We start from the raw sequence: 24,224 nt of genomic DNA on the forward strand, positions 1-24,224 counted from the left end.
AGAACACTCCTGATCCCCTCGCCTGCTTCATTTCTCTCCGTGGTGGTTGCCATCATCCAACACATTACATATATTACTCATTTATCATTTAATTGTCTGTTTCCTCCCATTAGAACATCAGCTTCAAGGGAACAGAAATTTTTGTCCATTTTTGTTACTGTCATAACCCTAGTGCCTGGCACATATATGGCACTCAAAGAGCATTCGTTGGCAGCATGAATACACTGGGATTTTTCACAGGCTTGCTGTGTGACCTTGGACAGCTAATTTCACCCCTCTGGGCCTCAGTGGCCTCCCAGTTTGGATAGTCACTGGGCTCTATCCCATCATCCTGGTTCCTGTGATATATTTTTTTTAAAAAATGTATGCTGAAAGGACAGCTGGCCAAGGCCTGGCTTGATACCTTTCTCCCAGACTAAGATACTTTTCTCTGCAGAGACTTTTCTCTGCAGAGCTCTGGGGCCTGGAAGCAGGCATACACCAGCACTCTTGAACCTACATTAGGGACTTTGAGCAGATGCATCTGTGTGAATGAGCCTCTACGTGTGTTCGCGCACCTGGCCAAGATGGGACATGGCAGTGAAATGTCAGCACAGGCCCCCATTCCATCTTCCTGCTTCTTTTTGTTTTCAGTGGAGCAAAAATCAGACATTTCCAAGGGCATGGCAGACCCTTCTGCAATTCACTGATGGGAACACCCACTTCTCTGGAGACGAAGGGAAGAGCTTGTTGGCTGTGAATCCTCATGCCGATAACAGGCTGCGGGTACTTCCTCAGGAGCCAGCTGAGAGGAACCCACTGCAGCGCTGCCCACTGTTGGATGATGGAGGCCCACTGGCGCATGGCAGGCTTCATGGGGATGCCAGGCCCTGTTTAGATCTCATCTGTTCTTAAGGGGAAATGGATCCAAACTTGCCCAGTATTCTTTCCTCATCTCCTCAGGTTTTGTTTTTTTTTCCCTCTCAAATCCCGACATCTCAGGAGAGACCTAGCCCTGACCCTTCTACTTAAAATTTTACCCATGCAACACACTCCTTATCCCCTCTCCTCGCTTCATGTTTCTGCATGGTACTTGCTATCATCTAACTCACTACATATACTGGCAGAACCCTTTTTTTAAATTTATTTTTGGTTGTGCTGGGTCTCCATTGTTTCACGGGCTTTTGCTCTAGTTGCAGCAAGCAAGGGCTGCTCTCTAGTTGTGGTGTGCAGGCTTCTCATTGAGGTCTTCTCTTGTTGTGGAGCTCAGATTCTAGGGTGCGCAGTCTTCAGCAGTTGTGGCTCTTGGGTTCTAGAGCACTGGCTCAGTAGTAGTTGTGTGCATGGGCTTAGTTGCTCTGTGGCACGTGGGATCTTCCCAGATCAAGGATCATACCTGTGTCTCCTGCATTGGCAAGTGGATTCTACATCCACCAGGAAGGCCCCCCCTTTTTTTGGCTACAGTTCAGTTCAGTCGCTCAGTTGTGTCTGACTCGTTGCAATCCCATGGACTGCAGCACACCAGGCTTCCCTGTCCATCACCAACTCCCAGAGCCCACTCAAAGTCATGTCCAATGAGTCAGTGATGCCATCCAACCATCTCATCCTCTGTCGTCCCCTTCTTCTCCCGCCTTCAATCTTTCCCATCATCAGGGTCTTTTCAAATGAGTTAGTTCTTCACATCAGGTGGCCAAAGTATTGGAGTTTCAGCTTCAGCATCAGTCCTTCCAATGAATATTACACCGTGGGGCATTCAGGAATCTGTTTCCCAACTAGGGATGAAACCCGCATTCCCTGCCATGGAAGCACAGAGTCTTGATCACTAGACTGCCAAGGAAGTCTCAGAGCCCACTACATATATTATTAAAAGGCTTTGGAGTTCATTTGCCTATTCATACACTATCTCATTCATACACTATCTCACACGATCGCTTCTATTTTTGCACACCCCGAACTTACCTAGCACAGTACCTGGCATCTGATGGGTAGAAAAATTCATTTTTCTGAGTAGTGGAAGGCAGGCAGGAGTGTCATTTTATAATGATGATGAGGCTCGGTGGTGACATGACTAGTTCAAAGGCATACAGGTAAGACATGAACCCAGGCAGGCAGGTGGCTCCGAGTTACCAGGGAAGGAGAGCAGGAACTCCTTCCCAGTGATGACTACACTTCAGGAAAACAAACTTTACTTTTGAAGGAGGAGCAAGAGCCTAAGAGAGCATGGGTGTTGGGGATCTAGAGAAACTTGGGTTCAAATCCAGGACTGTCATTACTGGTGGCTGTGGACAAGTCCGTCAAGCCACAGGAGCCTCATTTTCTCTATCTGTAAAATGGACACATTGGTCCCTTCTACACAAAGTTCTTGGGGTCATTTAGTCCAATGCCTGTCACTGGGTGATGCTCACTACCTTCCAAGCCCATCCTGACTGCCTCAGTGACCTTCTGAATCTCTCTCCCATTTCAACACTGCTTCCTGTTCTCAAACAGACCAGGCTGAAATGTGCAGCTGCAACATCCGGGCAAGGGTGGAGGGATAAACAGTCAGTAATCCTCTCGCGCACGCGCAGCATCCACAAGCCACGGGGCTGGAAGCCAGACAAGTCCAAGGCGTGAAGCGGGAGGAACGTTATGCTCCCACTGGGGCACTGGGTGCTGTCATGTTCTCCCCTCATCTCAGGTCTTGGGAGTGCCTGGGTATATACTTGAGGGGAAGAGAGAAAGCAAACACCTTGAACCTCAGAGGCTCTTTTGACCTTTTTCATTACTGAGGGATGCTTTGCCAGGCCCAGGGGACCAAAGGAAACCTGGGTCCAAAGAATTGGTAAAGAAATGGCCATCATCGGGCAGGACAGTCCTCCTGGGTTCAGTTAGGCAACAACTGAGCGTTCAGTTCTTCACTGGTGTTCTGATCTGGGGGTGCAGTGACACCCCCAGCTGGGGAGACACACATTCCCTGGCAAGTGTCAGCCAAGTGGAAACCGGACGGATGCGTCTCAGTCTGGAGAAGAGGGGAGAGGGAGGCTGCTGACAGATCTGGGAACAGAGCACAAGGGCCTTCGAGTGGGGAGAAGCCGGAATGGTTGAGAGAACTGAAATGGAATGGTGGCACTCTGAAGAATTTTGGACTTGATCCTAAGAGCAGTGGGAAGCCATTGAGGTTGGGGAATAATGCAGTGTTTATGGCCCTGCACTGAACAATATTTTTGCCTTGTTTTCTCATTAAAAAAAAAAAAGTGGATTTTTCAATTCCATACCTGCCAAAATAATTTTTTTTTTCAGAAGGAGAAAATAAGGGAATGATAGAATATGCATTTACCTCCAGGATTAAATGTGCTAACAGATGCAAATTGCCTAGCATTCTAAGTGTGGTCTATAAATGGTAGTTCCCTTATCTTTCCTCTGAATTCCATTTCACAAATTCTGCTATTCCGAGAGCACGGAAGGAGACCAAGACTAAAGATAAATTTCATTTGAAGTACTCTGGATGGATGAAAAAAGTGGAATTGGTTCATAAGATCAAAGGGTGATTATTTTACAAAATTATTGTTCAAATAGTGAGGTCCCCCTGATCCAACTTATTACTTGATTTATGGAAATACAGTCTCTATTCAACTTTTTAGGAACACATTTGTTGCATAAAACAAGACCACATTTCACCATGTCAGAGCCCATGGCAATGTTATTCCTCACTGTGAGATTTCCATCTTTCTGGTCATGTAGTAGACATTTGAGTACTTGCGTGGTTGATTTAAATACTGGAATAAATCTTCTGCTAAATCTCAAGTCGGGGGCATCAGTTCTGTAGCTCTCTCTTTATAATTGTTCACATGAATTTTGATGGCATGAAAAAGCTTGTTCTCGATTTATATTTAGCTCATACAAACGCTACTGCACAATTATGTTGCAAGGAGGAATTAGGTTTTATCTTTAAGTTGTTATTATAGCGTTGTGAAAAGGTGAACATTGAGAATAACTATAAAGTAGTAGCATATTGTATTATTCATTTTGCTACTCTTTCTTTAAAAAAATCTGTGGTGCAGGGCCTGGAACAGACTGACAGGTGTGGTAAGTGTATCAGTCAGGTTCCCTATAAGGAGCAGATGGTATGTTCAAATTAGATAATTAGAGGAGGGTTTAATAAAGGGACTATTTACAAAGGTTTGGGTAAAGTGTAGGGAAATCACAGGGGTAGTGGAGTGTCCATAAAGCTGAGCATCAAAAAACTGATCCTCTTGAACTGTGGTGTTGGAGAAGACTCTTTTTTTTTTTTTTTTTTTTTATATGGAGCAGGTTCTTGAGAGTCCCTTGGACTGCAAGGAGATCCAACCAGTCCATCCTAGAGGAAATCAGTCCTGAATGTTCATTGGAAGGACTAATGCTGAAGCTGAAACTCCAATACTTTGGCCACCTGATGTGAAGAACTAACTCATTTGAAAAGACCCTGATGATGGGAAAGATTGAAGGCGGGAGAATGGGATGACAGAGGATGAGATGGTTGGATGGCATCACCGACTCAATGGACATGAGTTTGAGCAAGTTCCGGGAGTTGGTGATGGACAGGGAAGTCTGGTGTGCTGCAGTCCATGGGGTCGCAAAGAGTCGAACACGACTGAACTGTGTGCAGTATCCAGGGGGCTAGGAATAATTGGGGTCTTTACCATTCCTAGAGCTAAAAGTTGAAAGGGAGGGAGAAATTCCAGAACGCAGAAAGAGAGCTATGTGGAAAGGGCTGCCTTGAAAGGGAGCAGTGACCTTTTATCAAAAGACATAACCAACCTGAGGCCATCTGGCAGGGAGGGAACCAGGGAAATAAATACATCATCCTCAGTGTCCTTCTGCCCTCCAGTCTGCTGCTGCCACCTCCCACTGGCTGTACCCAAATGGAAGCTACTGTATCAAGTCCATGGAGTCTGTACGGGGGAGCATCCCAGGTCAGACAGTAGATCAGGAAGGGAAAATGGAAAAATATTTGGTACAGCAGGCTTCATTACCTGACATTTAAATCTTGATGTCTTAGACAATGAAACCTTTAGGGATGGCCCCGTGGCAGGAGGTTCAAGGTTATCATGTGTTCATTCTTTGGATCTACTGAACATTCTATAAAAAGTATTAAGGTGGACATTTTGAGAGAAGCCAGCTTTGACAAAAGAATCCCAGAAATGCAAGGAATTCTCCTTCCCGATGTACGTACTTTTCAGAACACCTCCTCACCCTATCAAAGAAGCACTTGTTTAGAGCTTGGAATATACCTATGACCCTATTGAAGTAAAAATTAGATGCTGCTTCCCTCCCCAGAAGCGAGCGAGTTCAGTTCAGGCAAAGCGCCCAGGTTCTGAATCTCGTGGCTGGCAACTGGCAGTTATGTTCCTTGCGTGTTGGTACCTTTTAGGTAGTGGCTGAATAGTCATTTTTCAGGCCAGGGGACCAGAAGCGGGTTTGTCAGTGCAGTTCTGGAAATTGGACTTGCTCTTGTGGATGGAGTCCATCGTGGTCTCACATTTTCTGAATCTGTGAAATCATCCCCCTCTTTAATGAAGTCCTCTTGGAAGAGGAGGGAGTGGGTCTCCTTTACTGACATGACTCTGACAAGCAAATCAATTCGTTCCATTTGTTTCCTCTTTGAAAACAGCAATCCTCGCGCATTACATAATCTAATCTTCATGCCTCACTGGTTTGTTCTGTCCTCCTGAGGAATTGGCAGATGGTGCCAACGCGGAGACCCGCACACACGCCTCGCGAGCCTCATGGTAACGGGAGTGTTGCTCACGGTGTCTGTCTCTTTGCTGTGGGGTCCCTTGCTGGCATTTGTTTCCCTGGCTCAGTCTGCTCTTTAGCATTCCTCAGGCACCGCTGGCTTCTTGCCTGGGGCTCTCATTCCAAGATTAATTGGAAATATTGAAAGCAGATAAAAAGAGAACAGAAAGTGAAGTTGCCAGGGCAGAGAATTTGCCGCACCTCTTCTAAACGCCCTCCTCCATTAAAATCTGAAGCATCTTTGGCAATTTGAGCTCCAAACCTTCCTCACCCAGCTGGTCCCCGGGTCCATCCTTGTTGCCGGGTTACACATAGCCTGGGGATGGGGCTGGCTGTGTCAGAGTGGGGAGAGCAGAGATCTGCTTGATAAGGTCTCCGAATTTCTTTCTCTCTCTCTCTTGCTCGTGTGAGTCACAAACCTGCAGGAATGATTGTTCCCCAGATAGGGCAGTTGCCTGGATCCGCCTTCAGGTCAGTGATGTCATCTTTGCTTAAGGAAAATTATCTCAGCACTCTGTAAGGGAAGGAGCTTCCCAGCAAGGCCCTGTCAGCGAAACCACAATGTTTAGATGTCCAGGCAAAGATGCTGCCTATGTAGCTCATCTAACAGGGAACAAAGGCTTCTCAAGCATCCTGTGGTGGGTACAGTTCTACTGATATTACTACTTAGGGCTGGAAATGAGCTGATATGCTCCAGTTGTGAAAATATTGAAATACTTCCATATCAATTGGAAAATAGTTCTACCTTTGCGCTCCCAAGTGCCTCCCATCCTTCTGCTAATTTTTAGGTTGTTGAGAGGCTGTTATTTTAGGTGATTGCATGAGCAAGCTCTACCTTTCCATGCAGCACTGTGAGTGGCCATTGCTACTTTGTTTTCAACTGTGCAGAACCAGGAGGTCCGCTCCGGTGTCGGGGCCAGGCTCAACTCCAAGTGCCGCAGATGTAACCGCCCTGCTCACAGACCGCACTGTTGGCTGACTCGAATTTTGGATGGAACCTCCAGGCAATTAAAGCATAGAACCCTCCTGCCTGTGGCAAAAACATGCCTGGTCCTTAAAAGGTCACATGTACCTTTATGCTGGCTGGTGACTCAGGATCCAGGCGGCACATACAGACAACAGACACAATCTGTCTGATGGAGGAAAACAAAGCAAGCCATGTGGAATCTTCTTCAATTCCATTTCCCCACCACTGAGTCCAAACAGAGGGAACTAATTTCTATAAAAACAACAAATGTTTTGCTGCTTTCAATTTGTGACTCGTTCACTCAATGTCAGGTGAGCACCTACTGTGCTGTTATGTGTCGGTCACCTTGCTAGATGCTGGACATCCAGTAGTGAATAAAACCCTGTCTCTGCTTTCATGGAACACACAGTCTAGTGGGGGAGATAGATAATAAAGGAGGCCAGCATTGTTGGAATGTCCTTGGGTCATCTCAACATAGGTTGCATTTCAGCTGATGGAAACTGTATGGATGTAATGGTGACTTCCGGTGTGTTGTATATGGAGGGTATGTGTCTACGCTGCTAGAGCAGACAGGAGCGTAGGGGTGTGCCAGGGGTGAGATCACTTCTTGTATCCAGTTAAGATCTCAGAGAGGCTGAGAACTGCTTTGGGTTAGGGGGATGTTAACACAAAGCTAAGAGGAATGCTTTGAATGAGAATGATGGTGATGATATATTTCATACTTGGAGATCAGATAGGCTGTCCTTAAAAGAAAATGGTAACTTCTGACCAGTCACCTGTTCAGTTCAGTTCAGTCGCTCAGTCGTGTCCGACTCTTTGCGACCCCATGAATTTCCCTCATCTATGCTTTTTATCTCCTTTGCCCTTGAAACAAGGGAACAAGTAAACACAGCATTTGCTGGCTAGGAGGAGGGGTACAAACAAACTGCACCCCCAAAACCATGGATGGCTAATGGCCTACATAGGAATCAGTTGGTGAAAACCCTGGCCTCACTGTCAGAGCCTCTTCCAATGGAGTTCAGTCCCCACTATTTTGAAAATCATAATTCATGTCCCTAAGACAGTCTGGTAGTTGGTTCTACTTGTCAGTGTTAATTATTTTTGCTCTGTCTGTTCTGCTTGCTTGATTTTTCTTTGTATTGAGTTATAATTCATACACAGCAGGAGGTCTAGTTTCAAACATACAGTCCAGTGTCGACATCTGCATATATATTCTTATAATCCACATCCCTTTTCATTTTATTTTGAAAATCTTGGAATCCTCTTAAGTGATGAACATTTGGGTCCAAAGGCAGATATCCGAAAAGGAATCCCCTATTCAGTTCACTGACTCCCCTCCCCCCGACCCTTTGAAAAAAAAATTCTCATCTAATCCTTTCTCGAGTTCCCCAATCACCACAGAGGACTTAAAGCCACAAGAACATTTTGTAATCCCAGCTTTCTGAAACCTAACAGAGAGATTTTGTCATCTGAAAACAAGGGAGAGATTAAGTACAAATTTTGATTCTGACAGTGGCAGAAAGGAGCCAGCTTGACAGGAAACGTCACGAGAATTAATCCGAGCACCGCTGTCCACCTTTTTCATGACTCTGAACATGACGTAAGGTCTGGTCAGGATGAAAGAGTTTTTAAAGGAGTTTGCTACAGGGACATGACATCATCAGACTGAGGCATTTTAAATGAGAGATGTGTGTACATTTTAAAAACTTTGCCCTTAATCCTGCCTTACTCCTCTGAATGCATGCTGTTAGAAATGAGACACCAAGACAGCTAAACACACTGTTCTCTCTAGACTAATGTGGTCCCAGACCCATCTTCTCTTTTTAACTGTCCTTTTTCCAGCACTTCACGACAGCTCTTCTTTTGTATAACTTTCATTAAGGGTTATGCAGTCAAATAACACAACAACATATAATTAGTTAATAACTGCAATGTGTATAACATTTAAAGGCAAGTGAGAGGCTTTATGTGACAATGCTTTAAAAGCTATAAAAATATGTATAATCCAAAAGGATTATTTAAAAAATTATTTCTACGTGGCAGGATTCTTTGCAGTAACTATACTCCCATTCATGGCAAAAAACCAGAGAGGCAAGCCATTCTTATTTTCTACATCCAGAACTTCCTATGTCTTAACAGTGAAATTTCTGAAACATTTCCTGAATTTGACCCAGAGTCTACTTTTAGTCCTTATTACCTCCCCATCAGACTTACAATCCATAAAGAAAGGCACAGTGTTCCCTTAATTACTGCTCTGTTTCCAATGCCTAGCACGTGGTGGGGACTTGAGCATTTGTGTTAAAGAAGTGGACCTAATTTCCTGGTTGTTCCTGCCTTCAGTGTCCTTTCAGTCCATTCCACAATGCATCATCATTTTCTTCAAAAACACAGTTTTGCTCATGTCCTGTATGCATGCATAAAACCGTCAAGGCATCTGTCTTGTCTGTAGAATAAAGGACAGATTCTTGACTATATCATATTCCAGAGCCTTCACAGTTTGGTCCAATCACCTTTCCAAGTCTTCCAGCCCTTATCCCTCCTCCCCACAAACCATAGATAGTTCCCAAACTCCCTCTGCAGGTTCACACTCCCAAGCCTTTACAGAAGCTGTCCCCCTTCCTTGGAATGACCTTCCTTTTATCTTCCTTATTCACCTGGTGGAATTTCACTTCTTCAAAATGCAGCTCAAATGTCACCTTCTCTGATGCTTCTCCAGCTCCCTTAAGGGTTCTGCTTGGTACTCCCAGATAATCTAGCTTGTCCTGCCCTGATTGCACATTTCCCATGATATTATAGCAGGGTTTATCCTCTTTTTTGTTTTTGCTTTTTCACGTGTGCAAATTCCTGGAGAGCAGGAACTGAAGCTTATTGTGATTCTTTACGAATCTCCTGACACTGACCGCCCCTTCCTGCCTCCCCCATTTTCGGCCTAGTCCAAGCCACCCTCCTCCCTCACCTGCTCCGTGCGACAGCGCCTGGCTGTCTCCACGCTGCCGCGTCTCCATCCGGGCGACGGACCTGCTGTGAAGCCACCAGTGCTCCCCGAATGACGTAAACAACCAGGTGCCTTGTCTCTACCACAAACCTGCTAGTGGTTTTCCTTGATACTTAAAAAACTCCCAAAGCCCTGGACTCTCTGACCCCTACCTGCCTCTCCAGTTTCATCTCTATCGCTCTCCCACTTTTCACCCCAGCCCCACTTGTCTCTGCTTCTCCAGGAATGTGCCATATCATCCCCTCTTTGGGACTTTCTTTCTTTCTTTCTTTTTTTTACTTTTTGGCCACATGACGAGGCATGTAAGATCTTAGTTCTCTGACCAGGGATCAAACTCTCACCCCTGCATTGGAAGCTTGAATCTTAACCATTGGACCACCAGGGAAGTCCCCCTTCTTGGGACTTTTGACCTGTCTCCTCTCTGCCGGAAAAGTGCCGGCTCTAGATATATGCCTGGCTTGCTCCCTTACTTCATTGTGATCTCTGCTCAAACATCCCCTCCTTAGAAAGGGCCTTCCTAACTACAGTCTAAGGTAACACCCTCCATTAAGTCTTCCTCTCCTACCTGCTTTATATCTCTTCACTGCTCTAAATGCCACCAGTTGGTCACCATTAATTATCTGTGCATCTCCAGTTGTCCATCTGTTGCTAGGGATACAGAGTTTTTGTTTACCACCATGTCCCTGGTACCTAACATGGTGCCTGGCAAACAGCAGGCACTCAAGAGTTTGTGGAATGAGTGGATGAACCTTTATATCCCAGGTGACTAACACAGCACCTGGTTCTAGAAGGATCTGTCAAGTGAATGTCCAAATTAACAAATTTCACAAATGAAATGGCATCTTGGCCTATATCCAGGATAATCTAGGATCTGAGGGCAAGTGTTTCATCCACTTGTCCCATGAACATAATCTTGATTTGTTTTATTTAAGATCATAAGTGATGTAACCAGATTCTTCACGTTTTCAGAAACTGGTCGCTGACAGAGGTCTTGCCCAAGAATATTGAGGGAATTTCAGAAAGCTCATCAAGAGGGGGCACAGTGGGGATTTAGAACACCCTTCAGCCCACTGCTTTCAGAAGATCCGGAGGGATTCAGATAAGGTACTTTATGTCCTGTGATTTACGCAGAATGGACACTGGTTGTTAATCCTGCCCAGCGCTGATTACTCTGAGGGCTGGAGCAGGTAAGACGCTGACTGACCTGCGACTCTGAGAGAGGGCACACGGCAGTGAAGCATCCCAGCCTGCCGCAGCTTTTGTGCTCCGGGATCCCCGGTGGCTTTGATGTGGCACCTCAGGCCCTCAGAGCAGGTGAAAGTGCTAGCCGCTCAGTCCTGTCCGACTGCCACCCCGCGGACTGTGGCCCGCCGGGTTCCTCTGTCAGTGGGACTGGCTGCGGGGAGCAATTTGCTGGAGAACAAGAGAAATTTCCCTTCTTCACTTTGGCCTCTGGGCAGCTGTTTTTCCCATCCTGTTTCTGTTAAATCCTTGCGTATGGAATGAGATGTTTGCATAGGCAGACAGTACAGAGAGCGGTGAACCCTCGGCAGGAGTGAAGTGTAGCTTTTGGCAATCTGTCCATCTAGCCTTCCGTGGAGTCAAAGCTGTGATCAGACTTGCCCTGTTCTCCTGCATGGATGGGTTTCCCCGGTGGCTCAGCTGGTAGAGAATCCACCTGTAATGTGGGAGACCTGGGTTCGCTCCTTGGGTTGGGAAGATCCCCTGGAGAAGGGAAAGGCTACCTGCTCTAGTATTCCTGGGCTTCCATTGTGGCTCAGCTGGTAAAGAATCTGCCTGTAATGTGGGACACCTGGGTTCGATCCCTGGGTTGGGAAGATCCCCCGGAGAAGGGAAAGGCTACCCACTCCAGTATTTCAGCTTAGAGAATTCCATGGACTGTATAGGCCATGGGGGTCGCAAAGAGTTGGACCCGACTGAGTGACTTTCACACTTTCCTGCATGGATGGCATCATCCAAGTGATTTGGAGAGGCCAGAACAGGGAGAGCCTGAGGTCCACACCCCATCCTTCCAAGTCTCTGGTTGCTAAACAAGGTGGGGGATGGGGCCTTAGAAGGTGCAGAGGGAAGGAAACTTCCTGAACTGCACTTGCGGCCCTGCTGTGAACACTGGGCTAGGCCTTTTATGTGATACTGTTGTTGCAAGAAGGGGGACCCCTTCCAGGCCCTGAAACTGGGCTCTTGTCTAACACTCGGAAATGAATTGTCCGAGGAGACACATGGGCTGACAAAGCAAGAGATTTTATTGGGAAAAGGCACCCGGGTGGAGAGCAGGAGGGTAAGGGAACCCAGGAGAACTGCTCTGCCGCCTGGCTCGCAGTCTCGGGTTTTATGGTGATGGGATTAGTTCATCAGATGTTACCTAGAAGTTGGTTATGATTATTACCGGCATTTTACAGAACAGGAAAACAAGGTTCAGAGAGGCTGATGACACTTGCTCAAGATACCCAGATGGTAAGTGGCAGAGCTGGGGTCTGAGATTCAAACCAGGTCTATGGGACTTCCTGCCTGCCTACCAAGAGCAGAAATTTCTTTACCATCTAGAAGGGCAAGAGGGCGGGAGGGGGACAAGAGCTGGAGGGGCAGCAGATGGGTCCTACCTGAGACTTGAGCATCACCAGACCCTGCAAAGTCCAGGTTACGCGGGTGCCACCTGGCTTCTCTTCGGTTCTGAGAACTGTCAGCCTGGTCCCATTCCAGGGTACTGGGAATGGGTGAAGACCCTATACAGGGGAGCCTTTCCTTCCAGCAGTGTCCTTCCACGCCATTCTGGCTCCGGGGTTCGGGGTGGCGGTGTCAAACACAGCCTGCCTTCACCCTCCTTGCGTCTCGCGTTTACTTCCTTCACTTCTCTCGTCATCTTTTCGAAAGTTGTACCCCCTGGACAGTGCACCCCGCCAGCATTTCTGGAGGTTCCGGCGGTTGTGGGTCATTTGGGAACCTCTGGGCGTGCTCCCGGGCACCGCCGGCGCCACCAAGGTCTGGGCGTCTTTGGGGCCTTTCGCCGAGCCCCTTCCCTCGCGCTCGCGGCTCCGCGCCGCAGCGCCCCCTCCGCCGCCAGGGGCCGCCCGGAAGCGGGGCTCCTCGAGCGCGGGGCGGGGCAAGGGGCGGGGCGCGGCGGTACCTGGGCCGCCGGGGAGCCGGGGGTGGACTCTTCGGGGACAGCCGGCGGCCCCCCCAGATTCGCACCGCCAGGCGCCGGGGAGCTCGGGGCTCCGGGCGTAGAGGCTGCGCTGTCACATGGGCGGCGGCGACGGGGCCGCATTTAAGCGGCCGGGGGACGGCGCCCGCCTCCAGCGCGTCCTCGGGCTCGGCTCCCGCCGGGCGCCCCGCTCTCTGCCCGCCGGGGGCCCAGCGCCGCGCCGCACCGCGCCGCCCCCGCCGGGCCATGAGAGCGCGGGCCCCGCCGCGATGAGCTCGCACATCGCCAAAAGCGAGTCCAAGACGTCTCTGCTGAAGGCGGCGGCGGCGGCGGCGAGCGGGGGCAGCCGGGCTCCCCGCCACGGCCCTGCCCGGGAGCCAGTGCTGCCCAGTCGCCGGCTGCCCGGTCCCTGCCCTGGCACGCCGTCGCCGTCAGGGGACCCCAGTTCGCGGAGGCCCCTGTGCCGGCCGGCGCCGCGAGAGGAGGGCGCGCGGGGGAGCCGGCGCGGGCTCCCCCAGGCGCACTGCAGGCCCCGGGAGGCGCCGCCGGCCGCGGCGTCCCGACCTTCGCCGCCGTCGCCGCTGCCGCCGGCCCGCGGGCGGGATGGGGAGGAACGGGGTCTGTCCCCGGCGCTCGGCCTCCGGGGCTCACTGCGAGCCCCAGGTCGCGGGGACTCCGCTCCAGCCGCCGCGTCCGAGGCAGACCCGTTCCTCCACCAGCTGCGCCCCATGCTCAGCTCCGCCTTCGGCCAGGTAAGGGCCGCGCCTCCCACCCGCTCCCTGGAGAGGCGCTCGGGACCCTGCCGCGGCTGCGCGCCCTCAGCCCTCCTCCCGCTGCCCGCGGCCCCCCAGGTCACACTCCTCTGGTCCTCCCGCCGCCTGGCGCCCTAGTCCGCGCGCCTCCTCCTCCCCCGTGCCTGATTCAGCACCCTGTGCGCTGTCCACGCTCCGGGCCTCTTCCGGGCCAGGCACCACCGCTTAGACTCCCTCCACCTGCCAGAACGGGCCAGTCTTGGAAGGGAGCGACCTCCACAAACCGCCTGGAAATTTGCAGGGATCAAGGAGGGGTGCTCCGAGCAGGTGGCGCCAAACCCACTCTTTCGGCCTCTGACCGAGAAGATCAATGAATGAGCATGGAGTCTGGGGGTCAAGAGAGGGGACTTCGGGTTATACTGCCTTGTCAGGCGATGAGGGACCCTAGCCATCGCCTGTGATGGCCCCAAAGACCTGGGAAAAGTTAGGAGAGCTAAAAATATGAGAAAAGAGGAGTGTGTGGGTAGACACGGAGGGCTGTAAGAGCTATGGCTCAAACTGGAACTTTGAGGGTATTTCAAGGAGGTTATCATCTAGGAATGCCACGAGGATGGCAGTGGTCAGTTTTCGAGTTGTGGGGCGTGGAAGAGCACCCAGAGATCCCTAGTCTGAGTTAGTGTGCATTCTAGGGTCAGAAAGGTGGTAAGGGGTCGCGAATGGCTCATTTTGTTTCTTTTCTCTCAAGAGCCCCAAGCAGCTGGGCACCTGCCCTTTACAAATGGCCCCGTAGTCATAATCCAGATCTACAGTTTGATGCCGTGCTGCTGGGGAGAGAGGCTCAGCAGAAAGGGACCTGTGAACTCCTGAGCGAAGCCAGGATTTCATCTAGTTCCAAGTCCATAATTAAGTCGAACTCATTGGCACAGTGTGGACACTGTTCTGCGACAGCCGAGGAGGGGTGTAATGCATAGATGTGATCAGAGTATTTGCATGGTGTGTGGGGGATGGAGGGTGGGGGCGGGCCTGTGCGTTTCTGTGCTGGGATGTAGCGTAAAGAAGCTGTTTCAAGCTCCTGGTTTGCCAGGCTGGATCAGAACTCCAAGGAGGCCGTGTGTGTTTTGCTTCAGATGTGCACAGTTCCTTTTCAAAATACTACTCCACTGCGGCTGATGCCGGTGGAGGTCTGACATGAAGGCGGCTGCACGTAGGCTCGGGTTGCACGGGGCTGCGGTGGTGGTGTGATAGGGCAGCAGTCTGGCTTTGTTCCTGCCGGGAGCTCTCGTTAGTTGAGGCAGTTGGAAACAGTTTCTCCAGAGTAGAGATGTGGATGCAGAGCTGTGACAGTGCAGCGCTGTGCTGACTGCGGTGGCTTTTGTATGACTGAGGGGGTGTCAGGTGTTAGGGCAGGAGTGGGCTGGCTTGTGAAAGGGATACCGTGCCAGTTGAATCGATGACAACTATCGGTTGCATTTATCAAATTTTTTTGATCGCCTGCTTTGTCCAGGCGTTTGCTGGGCACTATGGAGATGAAAGTAGAGAGGGTAGTGGGGTCCTGACTGTTTTGGAGATTAGCAGTCTAGAAGTTTGGAAGGGTAGGTCATTGAGGATCACACACTTTCTGGTTATTTAGTTTGCCAGTGATCCGACTTCGTTCCTAGAAAAGGAGCCCTTTCTTTCCAGCCTTGCAGAATTTGCCTGCCTGGGCCCTTTGTGAGCACAGAGCATTTCAGCTCACGTGCTTCTCTCTCTTCTACTTTCTCAGTCATGAGATGAAGGCTGTTCTCCAGTCCAGTGTTCTGAAATGTCACCAGGGTCACCTGAGTCAGGAGGAGCTGGAAGGTCCCATCAAATATTTACTACCTTCCCCTGGAAGCTCTTGCCTTTGGAACTGCCGACTTCCTCTTTAAAGCTGGGCGCATCCAGTCTGGGCTTCCTGCTGATGGCTCTAAGACATCTGCTCCAACGACAGGGACAACAACAAAACCTGGCCTGGGACTTTGTGTCAGAGTCTCCAGTCTCCTGCAAGAACTAGTCTTTCTGTCCCTTCTCTCCGCATGGAGGTTTCTGTCCTTAGGTCAGAACCAAGAGAGGGGGAATGAGGTTCTGAATATAGAAACTTTCAGATAGGCTCTGCTTTGGGCAAAGTATAGCCCTGGGGAAATATATTTTTCATGTCTCCCAAGTTCTTTTCTTTTTCTTAACCTTTGGTGAATCACTTAATCTCATAAACCGGTGTTTCCTTATCTGCATATTTGGGATAATCATAGTATCTCAGGTGGTGCGGTGGTAAAGAACCTGCCTGCCAATGCAGGAGACTTGGGTTCAATCTCTGGGGCAGGAAGATCCCCTGGAGAAGGAAATGACAACCTACTCCAGTATTCTTGCCTGGAAAATTCCATGAACAGAGGAGTCTGGCAGGTTACAATCCATAGGGTTCCAAAGAGTCAGACACGACTGAGCGCGTGCGTGCACACACACGCGCGTGCACACACACACACACACACACACACACAGAGTATCTCAATGGGTTTGGGGGGGATTAAAGGGGATGTGAAGATATACACAGAGCTTGACCTACAGCAAGGGTCTGTGGGTGTTATTATTATCGTTGTTGTTGTTGCTTCACTACCACGGGCTGTCAGAACTTGTTTCCATTTGTAACAGAGTCAGGGAGGGCCAGGGGTCAAAGGGACACTGACGGTATCAAGATAGACTCCCTCACTAGGGAACGGGAATTAGGGTTCTCCCAGTGACCTCACAGAGCATCCTTACGGCCTGCAGGGAGAGCGTGTGCTTTTGAGGCTAAGGCATGGAATGGTGGGTTGGGAGATAGAGCTGAAGATTCCTACTCCAGCAATGTCACTTCCCATTGCTGTGACCTTGGGCCTGTTATTTTCTCTCTCTGGTCTGGGTTTCTTCATCCAGAAATAAGACTAATAACAACAACAAAAAAACTACCTCGCAGAACTCTTATGAGGGTTATACAAGGTTAAGAATGCCAAATGGCCTGGCTCAGAGTGGGTGCTAGAAAAGGGCTCAGGCTTCATTCATGTTATTGTTATTATTATTATTATTAATAGAGTGATTGTCAAAATGAGGGCCTGCATAAGGTAGTCTGAAAGCTGTCTTTGAGCTAAGTGAGGAAGGCCACTAAAGGAAGTTGCTGAATGACCAAGGACCTTCCCTGGTATCCTCTTTGTGGCCGGCTAATAGCACACCACTCAACTGCCTAGAGAGAAGATGTGGTATCAGAAAGCAACTCAAAACAGACAACTCTTGGCATTGGATCTTGGAAAACTAATTAAAAATTTTTTTTTGGCTGTGCAGGATGTGAGATTTTAGTTTCCTCACCAGGGATTGAACCTGCACCCCCTGAAATAGGAAGCACACAGTCTTAACCACTGAACCATCAGAGTAGTCCAGAAAACTGCCCAAAGAACAGTCTTTCTGTTCCTTATTCTAAGTTTGGGAAGAAACACCTCTTTAGAGGAGGCAACTATGAATAAAATCCATAGCTCTGTTCCATCTTTCCCCTTTCTCTAACTATAGGGACATCTCTTTTGATTTGAGTAGGCCAGCCCAATTCCTAAATTGCTTTGTGCGTAACAGGATTGAGATGTTTAATGTATGAATGAATGAATGATGGGTATCTCCAGCCTCTGGACTTCAGAGTTTCTTAGTTCCCATAGTTAAGATGAGGGAGACAGGCCATGACAATTTGGGTCCTAACAGATTCAACTGCACTAGGCCTGTGTGCCTAGGATGATGGCTTGGGTGTATTACTTACTCCTTCCTGGTCAGGTCGCTTCCTACTGCTCTCTTAAAAAGCTGGGAGCCCCTGTGGCCTTTCTCTGGGGCCTGGGAAAGGGGAAGAGAAGGCCTGTTTGTGGTTGACATAGATTATAGATGATAGCAGTGTCTTGGTGTCAGTTTGTAGGTTTTGCAGAAGCAACATTGGCACTTTAGATCTCTGTCTAGAATCCAGTAAACAATGGACAAAGCATCTTCTCATTATCTTGTCTTCATAGCAAACTGTGAAATGTAGCATCATCTTCCCCCATTTTAGAGATGAAGAGACAGGCTCAAGAGAGGGGAAGTAGCTTGACCAAAGGTCCCAGAATAAGCAAAAGGCAGGACTGTGACGTGCTATGTCTCTCTCCAAACAGTCTGCCAGTGCCACACCATACCAGCTGGTAGAAAGTCACAGAAGTGTGTTTCCTATTTGTCAGAAGCATCCACAAAGCACCTCTCAGGTTACGACCCAGCTTTCCCCAAGTGTCTTAACACTGGGCTGCCATCCAAGTTCAAATTCTGGCGTTAGGACTGCTCAGGGCCCAAAGCCAGCCTCCCTCCTAATCAGGAATAATCAGCAACGGGTTTATCCTTCTCATCCCTCTGATCCTATTATCCCATTCCAGAACTCTAAGTGTGGATTCTGAAGGCCCAGGCCTGCTGCCACAGTGCATAGGGATGGGGAGGCGGGGCCGTGCGATGTGCTTTGCTTCTTAAGGAAGCCTTCACCGTTCAGCCCTTTATAAAATTTTCTGCCGAAGGTCAAGCCATCTGCTTCATCAAGATCAGTAGCTACTCCTGTCATGCAGAACCACCATCACCCCATCTGTCCAACCTAAAATAGCTTAAGCGAGCTCTGGGTTTGAATCCTGAGTCCCTTGCTTCCGTTAAGCCCCCAGGCTACTGTTGGCACCCTCTCTGCTAAAGAAGGATGGAATTTCTTCAAAGTAGGTGGACTTTTCCATAGGGGGAAAAGTCCTGTCTCCTGTCTCCAAGGACAGGGGCATATCCCAAGGTTGACAAATGGGTGCTGTGCCATAGGCTGGCCTGCAGGAGGCAGGAGTCACCAGGTCTGACCTAGTGGGGGCCCTGCTAGACCAAGGCCGCTGGGCAAGATAAGGGGCACTTTCCAGGTGCTTGGCACTGTGCCAAGCCCTTTGCAGGCATGATCTCATTAACTCATCATAAGCCCTACCAGGGAAGGGTTATTAGGGTAGCCGTTTTATAAATAAAGAAACCGAGGCTCAGAAAGATGAACAAGTCCTCAAGCTCACATGGTTGGTAGGCAGCAGGGCGAGATTTGAACTCAGGTCTGTCCGACTCCACATGCTGAACTCTTTATCTCTAGATCAGTGGTTCTCAACCCTGGCTGCAGGTTAAAATTACCTGGAGTATTAAACAACACCGGTGCCCGGGGTTCACCTACACCTATTCCATCAGCATCTTTAGGGAAGTTCCCCAGTGATTCTAGTCTGCAGCCAGCACTGAAAACCCGCCCGCTTCACCCTGTCCAGTCTTTTCGTATATCCACCCATTTAGCTCATATGAATTGGGTTTGTACCTTACCTGGAGCCTAATTCATCTCCCCTCTGGGGTCTGTGGTAAGCCCTAGCTTTTCAAAAGAGTCTGCAAGACTCTAGATTTCTGTGTGCAAGTCTTTCCTGATCCCTCTACACTAAGTCAGATCCCTCTGGCTCACTTTCTCAGAGTGTTTGTGTTTCCCCTTCATGGCATTGACCTGAACCGTGATTCAGTAATTTGATAGCTCTTTAATATCTCCTGCCCTCCTGCTAGAATGTAAGCTCCCTGCAAGCAGTGAAAGTGAAAGTGTTAGTTGCTCAGTCATGTCCGACTCTTTGCGACCCCACAGACTAACCCTCCACGCTGCTCTGTCCATGGAATTCTCCAGGCGAGAATACTGGAGTGAGTTGCCATTCACTTCTCCAGGGGATCTTCCTGACCCAGGGATCAAATCTAAAAGCAGGGACTGTGTGTATTTTGTTCCTACAACATTCCCAGAGCCAAGCACATGGGACAAATGATACTTCCTCCTTCCATGTTAATAATTCCTCATTCCAGTACCTGTTCTGAATCACGCACATTTTATAACCAGGCGAGGGAGCTGAGCCCTGCCAGGTGAGTGCTCAGAAGCCAGCAGAGCCAGGACTCATCCCAGGCCTCCAGACCCTTCAGTGTCATCTGAGTTCATCGCTCTTCTCACAGCCCTGCCCTCACGCTTTGTTTCCAAGAAACAGGTCTTTGAAGAAGGCATTTTTGTTGGCTCTTCCCATACCAGCTCCCCCCACCCCCCTCCAAGTGTCTTCACTCCCCTTTCCTGCCCTTTAGATGTCAACAGCCTTGCCCCCACCCAGGCCTCTCTGTGTCCTCAGGGGGTGACGCTCCTCCTCCGCATCCCCTTCCGAGGCCAAACCAGGCTGCCCAGTGACTCCCCTGATCGAGCTATTCCATTGCCGTCGCTGCACGGTGGTCAAGAGCCACCCAGGGACCTGCCTCCCCAGTTCCCTGGGAGCCGGTCTGTGGCTCCTTCTGGGCAGCGTCCCCACCCATCTATCCCTAACGGGAGCTCTGCTCAGCCACCCAAAACTGGACCAAAAAAAAAAATTCCTGCGAAAGGACCCTCTCTGGACTGAAACTCTTAACAGCGGTGCGCGGATGGGTTTTTGCATCAGGGCCCGGAAGGAGCTTGGCGTCCCAGTCTGTCTCTGGTGCCCCCTGCTGGGAAAAGTAGGGGTGCAGGGAAACGCGGATACAGACTCTCCTGGGTCATCTGGCTCCGGGCTGTAGGTCTCGATGGTGACATCTGAGGCTTGAAATGAATTCACATCAAAGCTGGAACCCGAAGGGACGAGGACGTGCGGGCTACCTAAAAAGTTCCATTCATGGGACCGTGACGCCCCCTTTGCAAAGGGCGGCCTCTCTGCTCTGCGCCCCGAGGGAGCCGGTGGAAGATGCTCTATCAGGGTCAGGCAGAGGGTTTGGGAGAAGGTTCGTCGCCCTCGCTCGCTCATGCCTGCTGGGCCAGCACTGCCTCCGTCAGGACCCCCTCAGGGCCGGCTCTTGATTTCCCCTGGGTCGGAAAGACCGCACACGGTGAAGGGAGCCAGCGGAAGAAGCTGCTGTAGGCTCAGCTGTGCTTCCAGCCCCGGAGTCTCATCCCATTTCAGTGAGGAGGCAAGTGTGAAAAATGGAGCGTGATGGAGAGTCGTCACAAGATCTCCAGGGCCTCGACTGGAGCCGCCATCTCGATCTAGCTGCGATGGCCGGGGGCGATTAAGATGCCCGTTCGTTCCTGGGTGCGTGTGTGTATGTGTGTGTGTGTGAGAGAGAGAGAATGCACACAAGGTTGGGAGCTGCGAGGCCCCGTGGATTTGGGGGCCCAAACTAGCCTGCTTCCCCTTCTGGGTCTGCTGGCCTAATTCCCAGCTGCAGCTGCCATTCTGGGCTCCCCTCCCCGAGGCAGTCTCCCTGCAGATTTGACAGCGGGAGGGGAGGGGCCGAGGGAAGGGGAGTGAACCGGGAGAGGACTCGGCTGTAATCTCATGTAGCTGATCCCGCAGCCTTCTCCAGCTCGGCTGCCCTCTGCCATCATCTCTCCAGGCGATTTTCTCTGTGCCTGCACTCTCCCCTCCTGCCTTCATCTCCTTAAGAAAGTGTCCAGAAAGTTAAACCCACACACACGAACACACATACAATCCACCAAAAAAAAAAAAAAAAAAAACACCAGGGAGCAGGAACAGGCAGACGAGTAAGAGAGCACGCGCGCAGGAGATTGGGCTCAGCCGGTCTTGGAGGAAGCACCGCGCAGGCAGAGGGAGGCTGGGGTTGGCGGGACCGGGACTCAGGTCTCTTAGCCCCCGGGAGCCTCCTTCATGGACCCAGGGATCCTGAAAGGGGCTGCCTCAGCTTAGGATGGGCAACTGTGTCAAGTCTCCACTGAGAAATCTCTCAAGGAAGGTATGTTTCTGGAGTTCTTAACACCTGGGGTGGGAGATTGGGGCATCCTGCCATCTGTTCCAGAGGCTGGGGGCAGAGAGGGTGGACGTTTGAAGCTCGCTTCCCTTCCTGCGGGTTTTGTCTAGGGCCGCTTCCCTGTTCCTGCCTCTGCATTCCCTCCTATCACAGTTGTCTGTGTCCCGGGGCTCTAAGCTGAAGTTGGGATTTAGAGCTGAATGGGGGCCCATGTTTGGGAATTTGCATAAGATTTAGGAAAGAAATCATGTAGGGTCCTTACCATGTGCATGGACAGACTGCCTTGGGATAAGCAGGATGAGAAGATGGTTAAGCTGGACTTTGCTGGTGGTTCTTTCCCAGAGGTAGAGGAAGGGTTCGTTCATCTCCTCTGAGGGACTCTGACCCTCTCCCGTGGTCTCTAAGGTCTTCAGAGTTGTGGGTTTTAAAGTAGATCCCATTGTTACTGAGAGGAAACAAGCCGGACATCCCTGTCTACCCTTGCGAATTCTTGAGTCAGGTCAGAGACTCACAAATAGGACCAGTCTGGCTCAGGGCCCCAGGGTTGTTTCCATAGAGAAATGGAGTATACAGCAAAGGTGTCTGTCAATTGCGTTCTGTGGTGGATGCATTGCTCATACACCGGGATAATATTCTTTTGCAAGAATCCCTCTTGGAGAGCAAATGATCACCTTCAGAGCATCTTTCCCGCGAGCCTGGACTTACGTCTGTAGGATCTTGCTTTCGGTGGGCTCTGCCTGTATTTCTGGCGCTCTGTAGTCAGGCCGTAGAAGAAATTCTTAGATATTTCATAAAGGAAGAAGAAATATGAGGGATGGTTTCCTCCAGTTCTTTCATTTTCCAGAGAAGGAACTTGATTGCCACTCAGGTTAAGTGACTTATCCAAGGTCTCAGTTTAGCTAATGGCTCCTCCACCCCCAACCCCTTCCTACCCCCTCTGTTAGTTTGACAGCCTCTCAATTTAGGACATTTCAGGCTTTTCTGCTCATCTTCCTCATTTAGCTAAGCCGCTCACATCAAATTCCTTTTAATCTTCGCTGTTCCTTGGATCTTTCCGAGGGTTGACTGTTTCTTCTGTGCATCCCCCACCCCCAGTCATCTGTCATCTTAAAGGAGAGTTCTTTGCATCAGATGTGGCCTCCACACTGTTGCAGAGAAGTAGAAATGGATCTGAATTAGTCTAGAGGACCATTGGGTGAATGCCTTTTCCCTGAGTTCTGTCCAGACCTTCGAGAGGTGAACTCAAGAACAAAAGCTGTCCTTCTGTCCTACCCAACCCGTGACTCAGACTTCTTAGGTCTCCTCTTTATAGCCATGTGACCTTGGATAAGTTATTTGACCGCTGCTGGGTCTCAGTTCCTTTGTCTATCAAGTGGAAATACTAACATCTACCTCCTGAGGTGATTGTGGGGCCTAAAGAAAGAGCTGGGATCGCTGCCTGGGATGCAGGCAGCTAACATATACTGGGTATATGTGTTAATAGCATCATAATCATAATTTTTACATTCTGGGTTTTCTGAGAAGGGGGATGAGGAAAAGGAAATAGGAGAGGTTTTGAGTCCATGGAGTAAGGCAAAAAATCATAAAAGATATTGCATTCAGTTTCATTTTTAAAAAAAATAATAGTAAACATTGCTTTTTCCTGAATATCTACAAGATCTCCAACATCTATTATCTCATTTGCTGTTTTCCACCAAGTGGTTCTCTTGGCTATTTTCTAGAGAAAAGAATGAGACTCAAAGATAAGAGTGTTCCTGAGATGCTACAGCTGACTGGGAGCAGGGCTGAGATGTAAACCCTGGTCTGTGTGAATCCAGAGCTGGGGTTTTGTTTTTAATTTTGCCTCTCTCTCTTTCTCCTGCTGTCAGAGATGTTATTCATAGATTCATGAACCTGACCTTATAGGTCATCTTAGTCCAAATTCCCACTCGCTGGGAAATGCCCTCTCCCACTACATCAAGTGCTTCCTCACTCAACTCCTCCTTCAGTGAATACATTCGATGAGAAGGAGCACCGTCTTGGCTGCCTTGTGTTGTTAGAAAGCTGTTAGGTCAGGAGGCATGCCGGTTCTTCCTGTTGCCCTGCCGCACTCAGGAGATGCCCCCTTGGTGCCAGGAAACATTGTCAGCCCATGGGCCACTGCCCACTTGGCTTCCTGTGTGGTGACCGGGAATTGGTGATGGAGAGAGGCAGCCTCCTCCAGGCTCTGAGCTGGGCAGGACCGGGCTGTCAGGTACCATCACTGGCCAGGGAAGAACAGCAGCCTCCCGGGGCAACTGGGTGCCAGACTGGGTTAAGATCAAGAGATGCAGTGGAAATTCCCCAGCCATCGCTGGTTCTTGCTTCGTGGGAACAAATTTTTCTCTGTCCTCCTCACTTCTTTCCTGATTGGCAAATATTCTCCCACTTCTTCTGCAGCCAGAAGTAAATGCCTTCTGGCGCCCAGCATCTCTCAAGTTGCATCATCATCATCATCGTCATCATCGTTGTCATCATCATTGTCATCACCATGGCAACTCCACATATTCGGCTCCTGCCATGCTCTAGGCACTGCGCAATGGCTCATTTGCCTCTCACAGAATCCTGTGAGTGGCCCTGATCATCCCCCGCTGGACAGAGAAGGAAACCAGAGCCCAGAGAGGTGAAGTGACCTGCCCAAGGTCACACAGCGAGCAAGCGGCAGAGCCAGAATTTGTCCCCAAGACTGTCTGAGTCCAAAGCCAGTTATACTCAAGCTGCTCTCTGAGTTCCCTGCCACCTGCTGCCTCCTCCTCCTGGGTGTGCTCATCTGAGCCAAGTGAGTGAGAGTCAGCCAGAAACAAAAAGGCTGAT

The 24,224-nt window shown here is 49.8% G+C and overlaps 1 protein-coding gene across 5 annotated transcripts in view; it reads left to right on the plus strand.

The window, feature by feature from the left end:
* CABP1 (calcium binding protein 1) overlaps positions 1-24,224 on the plus strand; it is a 60,678-nt gene that overhangs the window by 22,884 nt on the left and 13,570 nt on the right. Inside the window, exon 1 of one of the 5 annotated variants that reach the window (XM_070475410.1) lies at positions 12,832-13,610. The exons of 1 other annotated variant lie outside the window; for it this stretch is intronic. In XM_070475410.1, the coding sequence (XP_070331511.1) occupies positions 12,957-13,610 (654 nt within the window). In that variant the 5' untranslated portion in view covers positions 12,832-12,956. Of the gene's footprint in view, positions 1-12,831; positions 13,611-20,683; positions 20,717-21,191; positions 21,378-24,224 lie in introns of those variants that run through there. 3 more of the 5 variants (XM_020901565.2, XM_070475411.1, XM_020901566.2) reach the window with 3 other exon arrangements.

Source organism: Odocoileus virginianus, chromosome 12 (assembly GCF_023699985.2).
Source record: "Odocoileus virginianus isolate 20LAN1187 ecotype Illinois chromosome 12, Ovbor_1.2, whole genome shotgun sequence".
Classification (NCBI taxonomy): domain Eukaryota; kingdom Metazoa; phylum Chordata; class Mammalia; order Artiodactyla; family Cervidae; genus Odocoileus; species Odocoileus virginianus.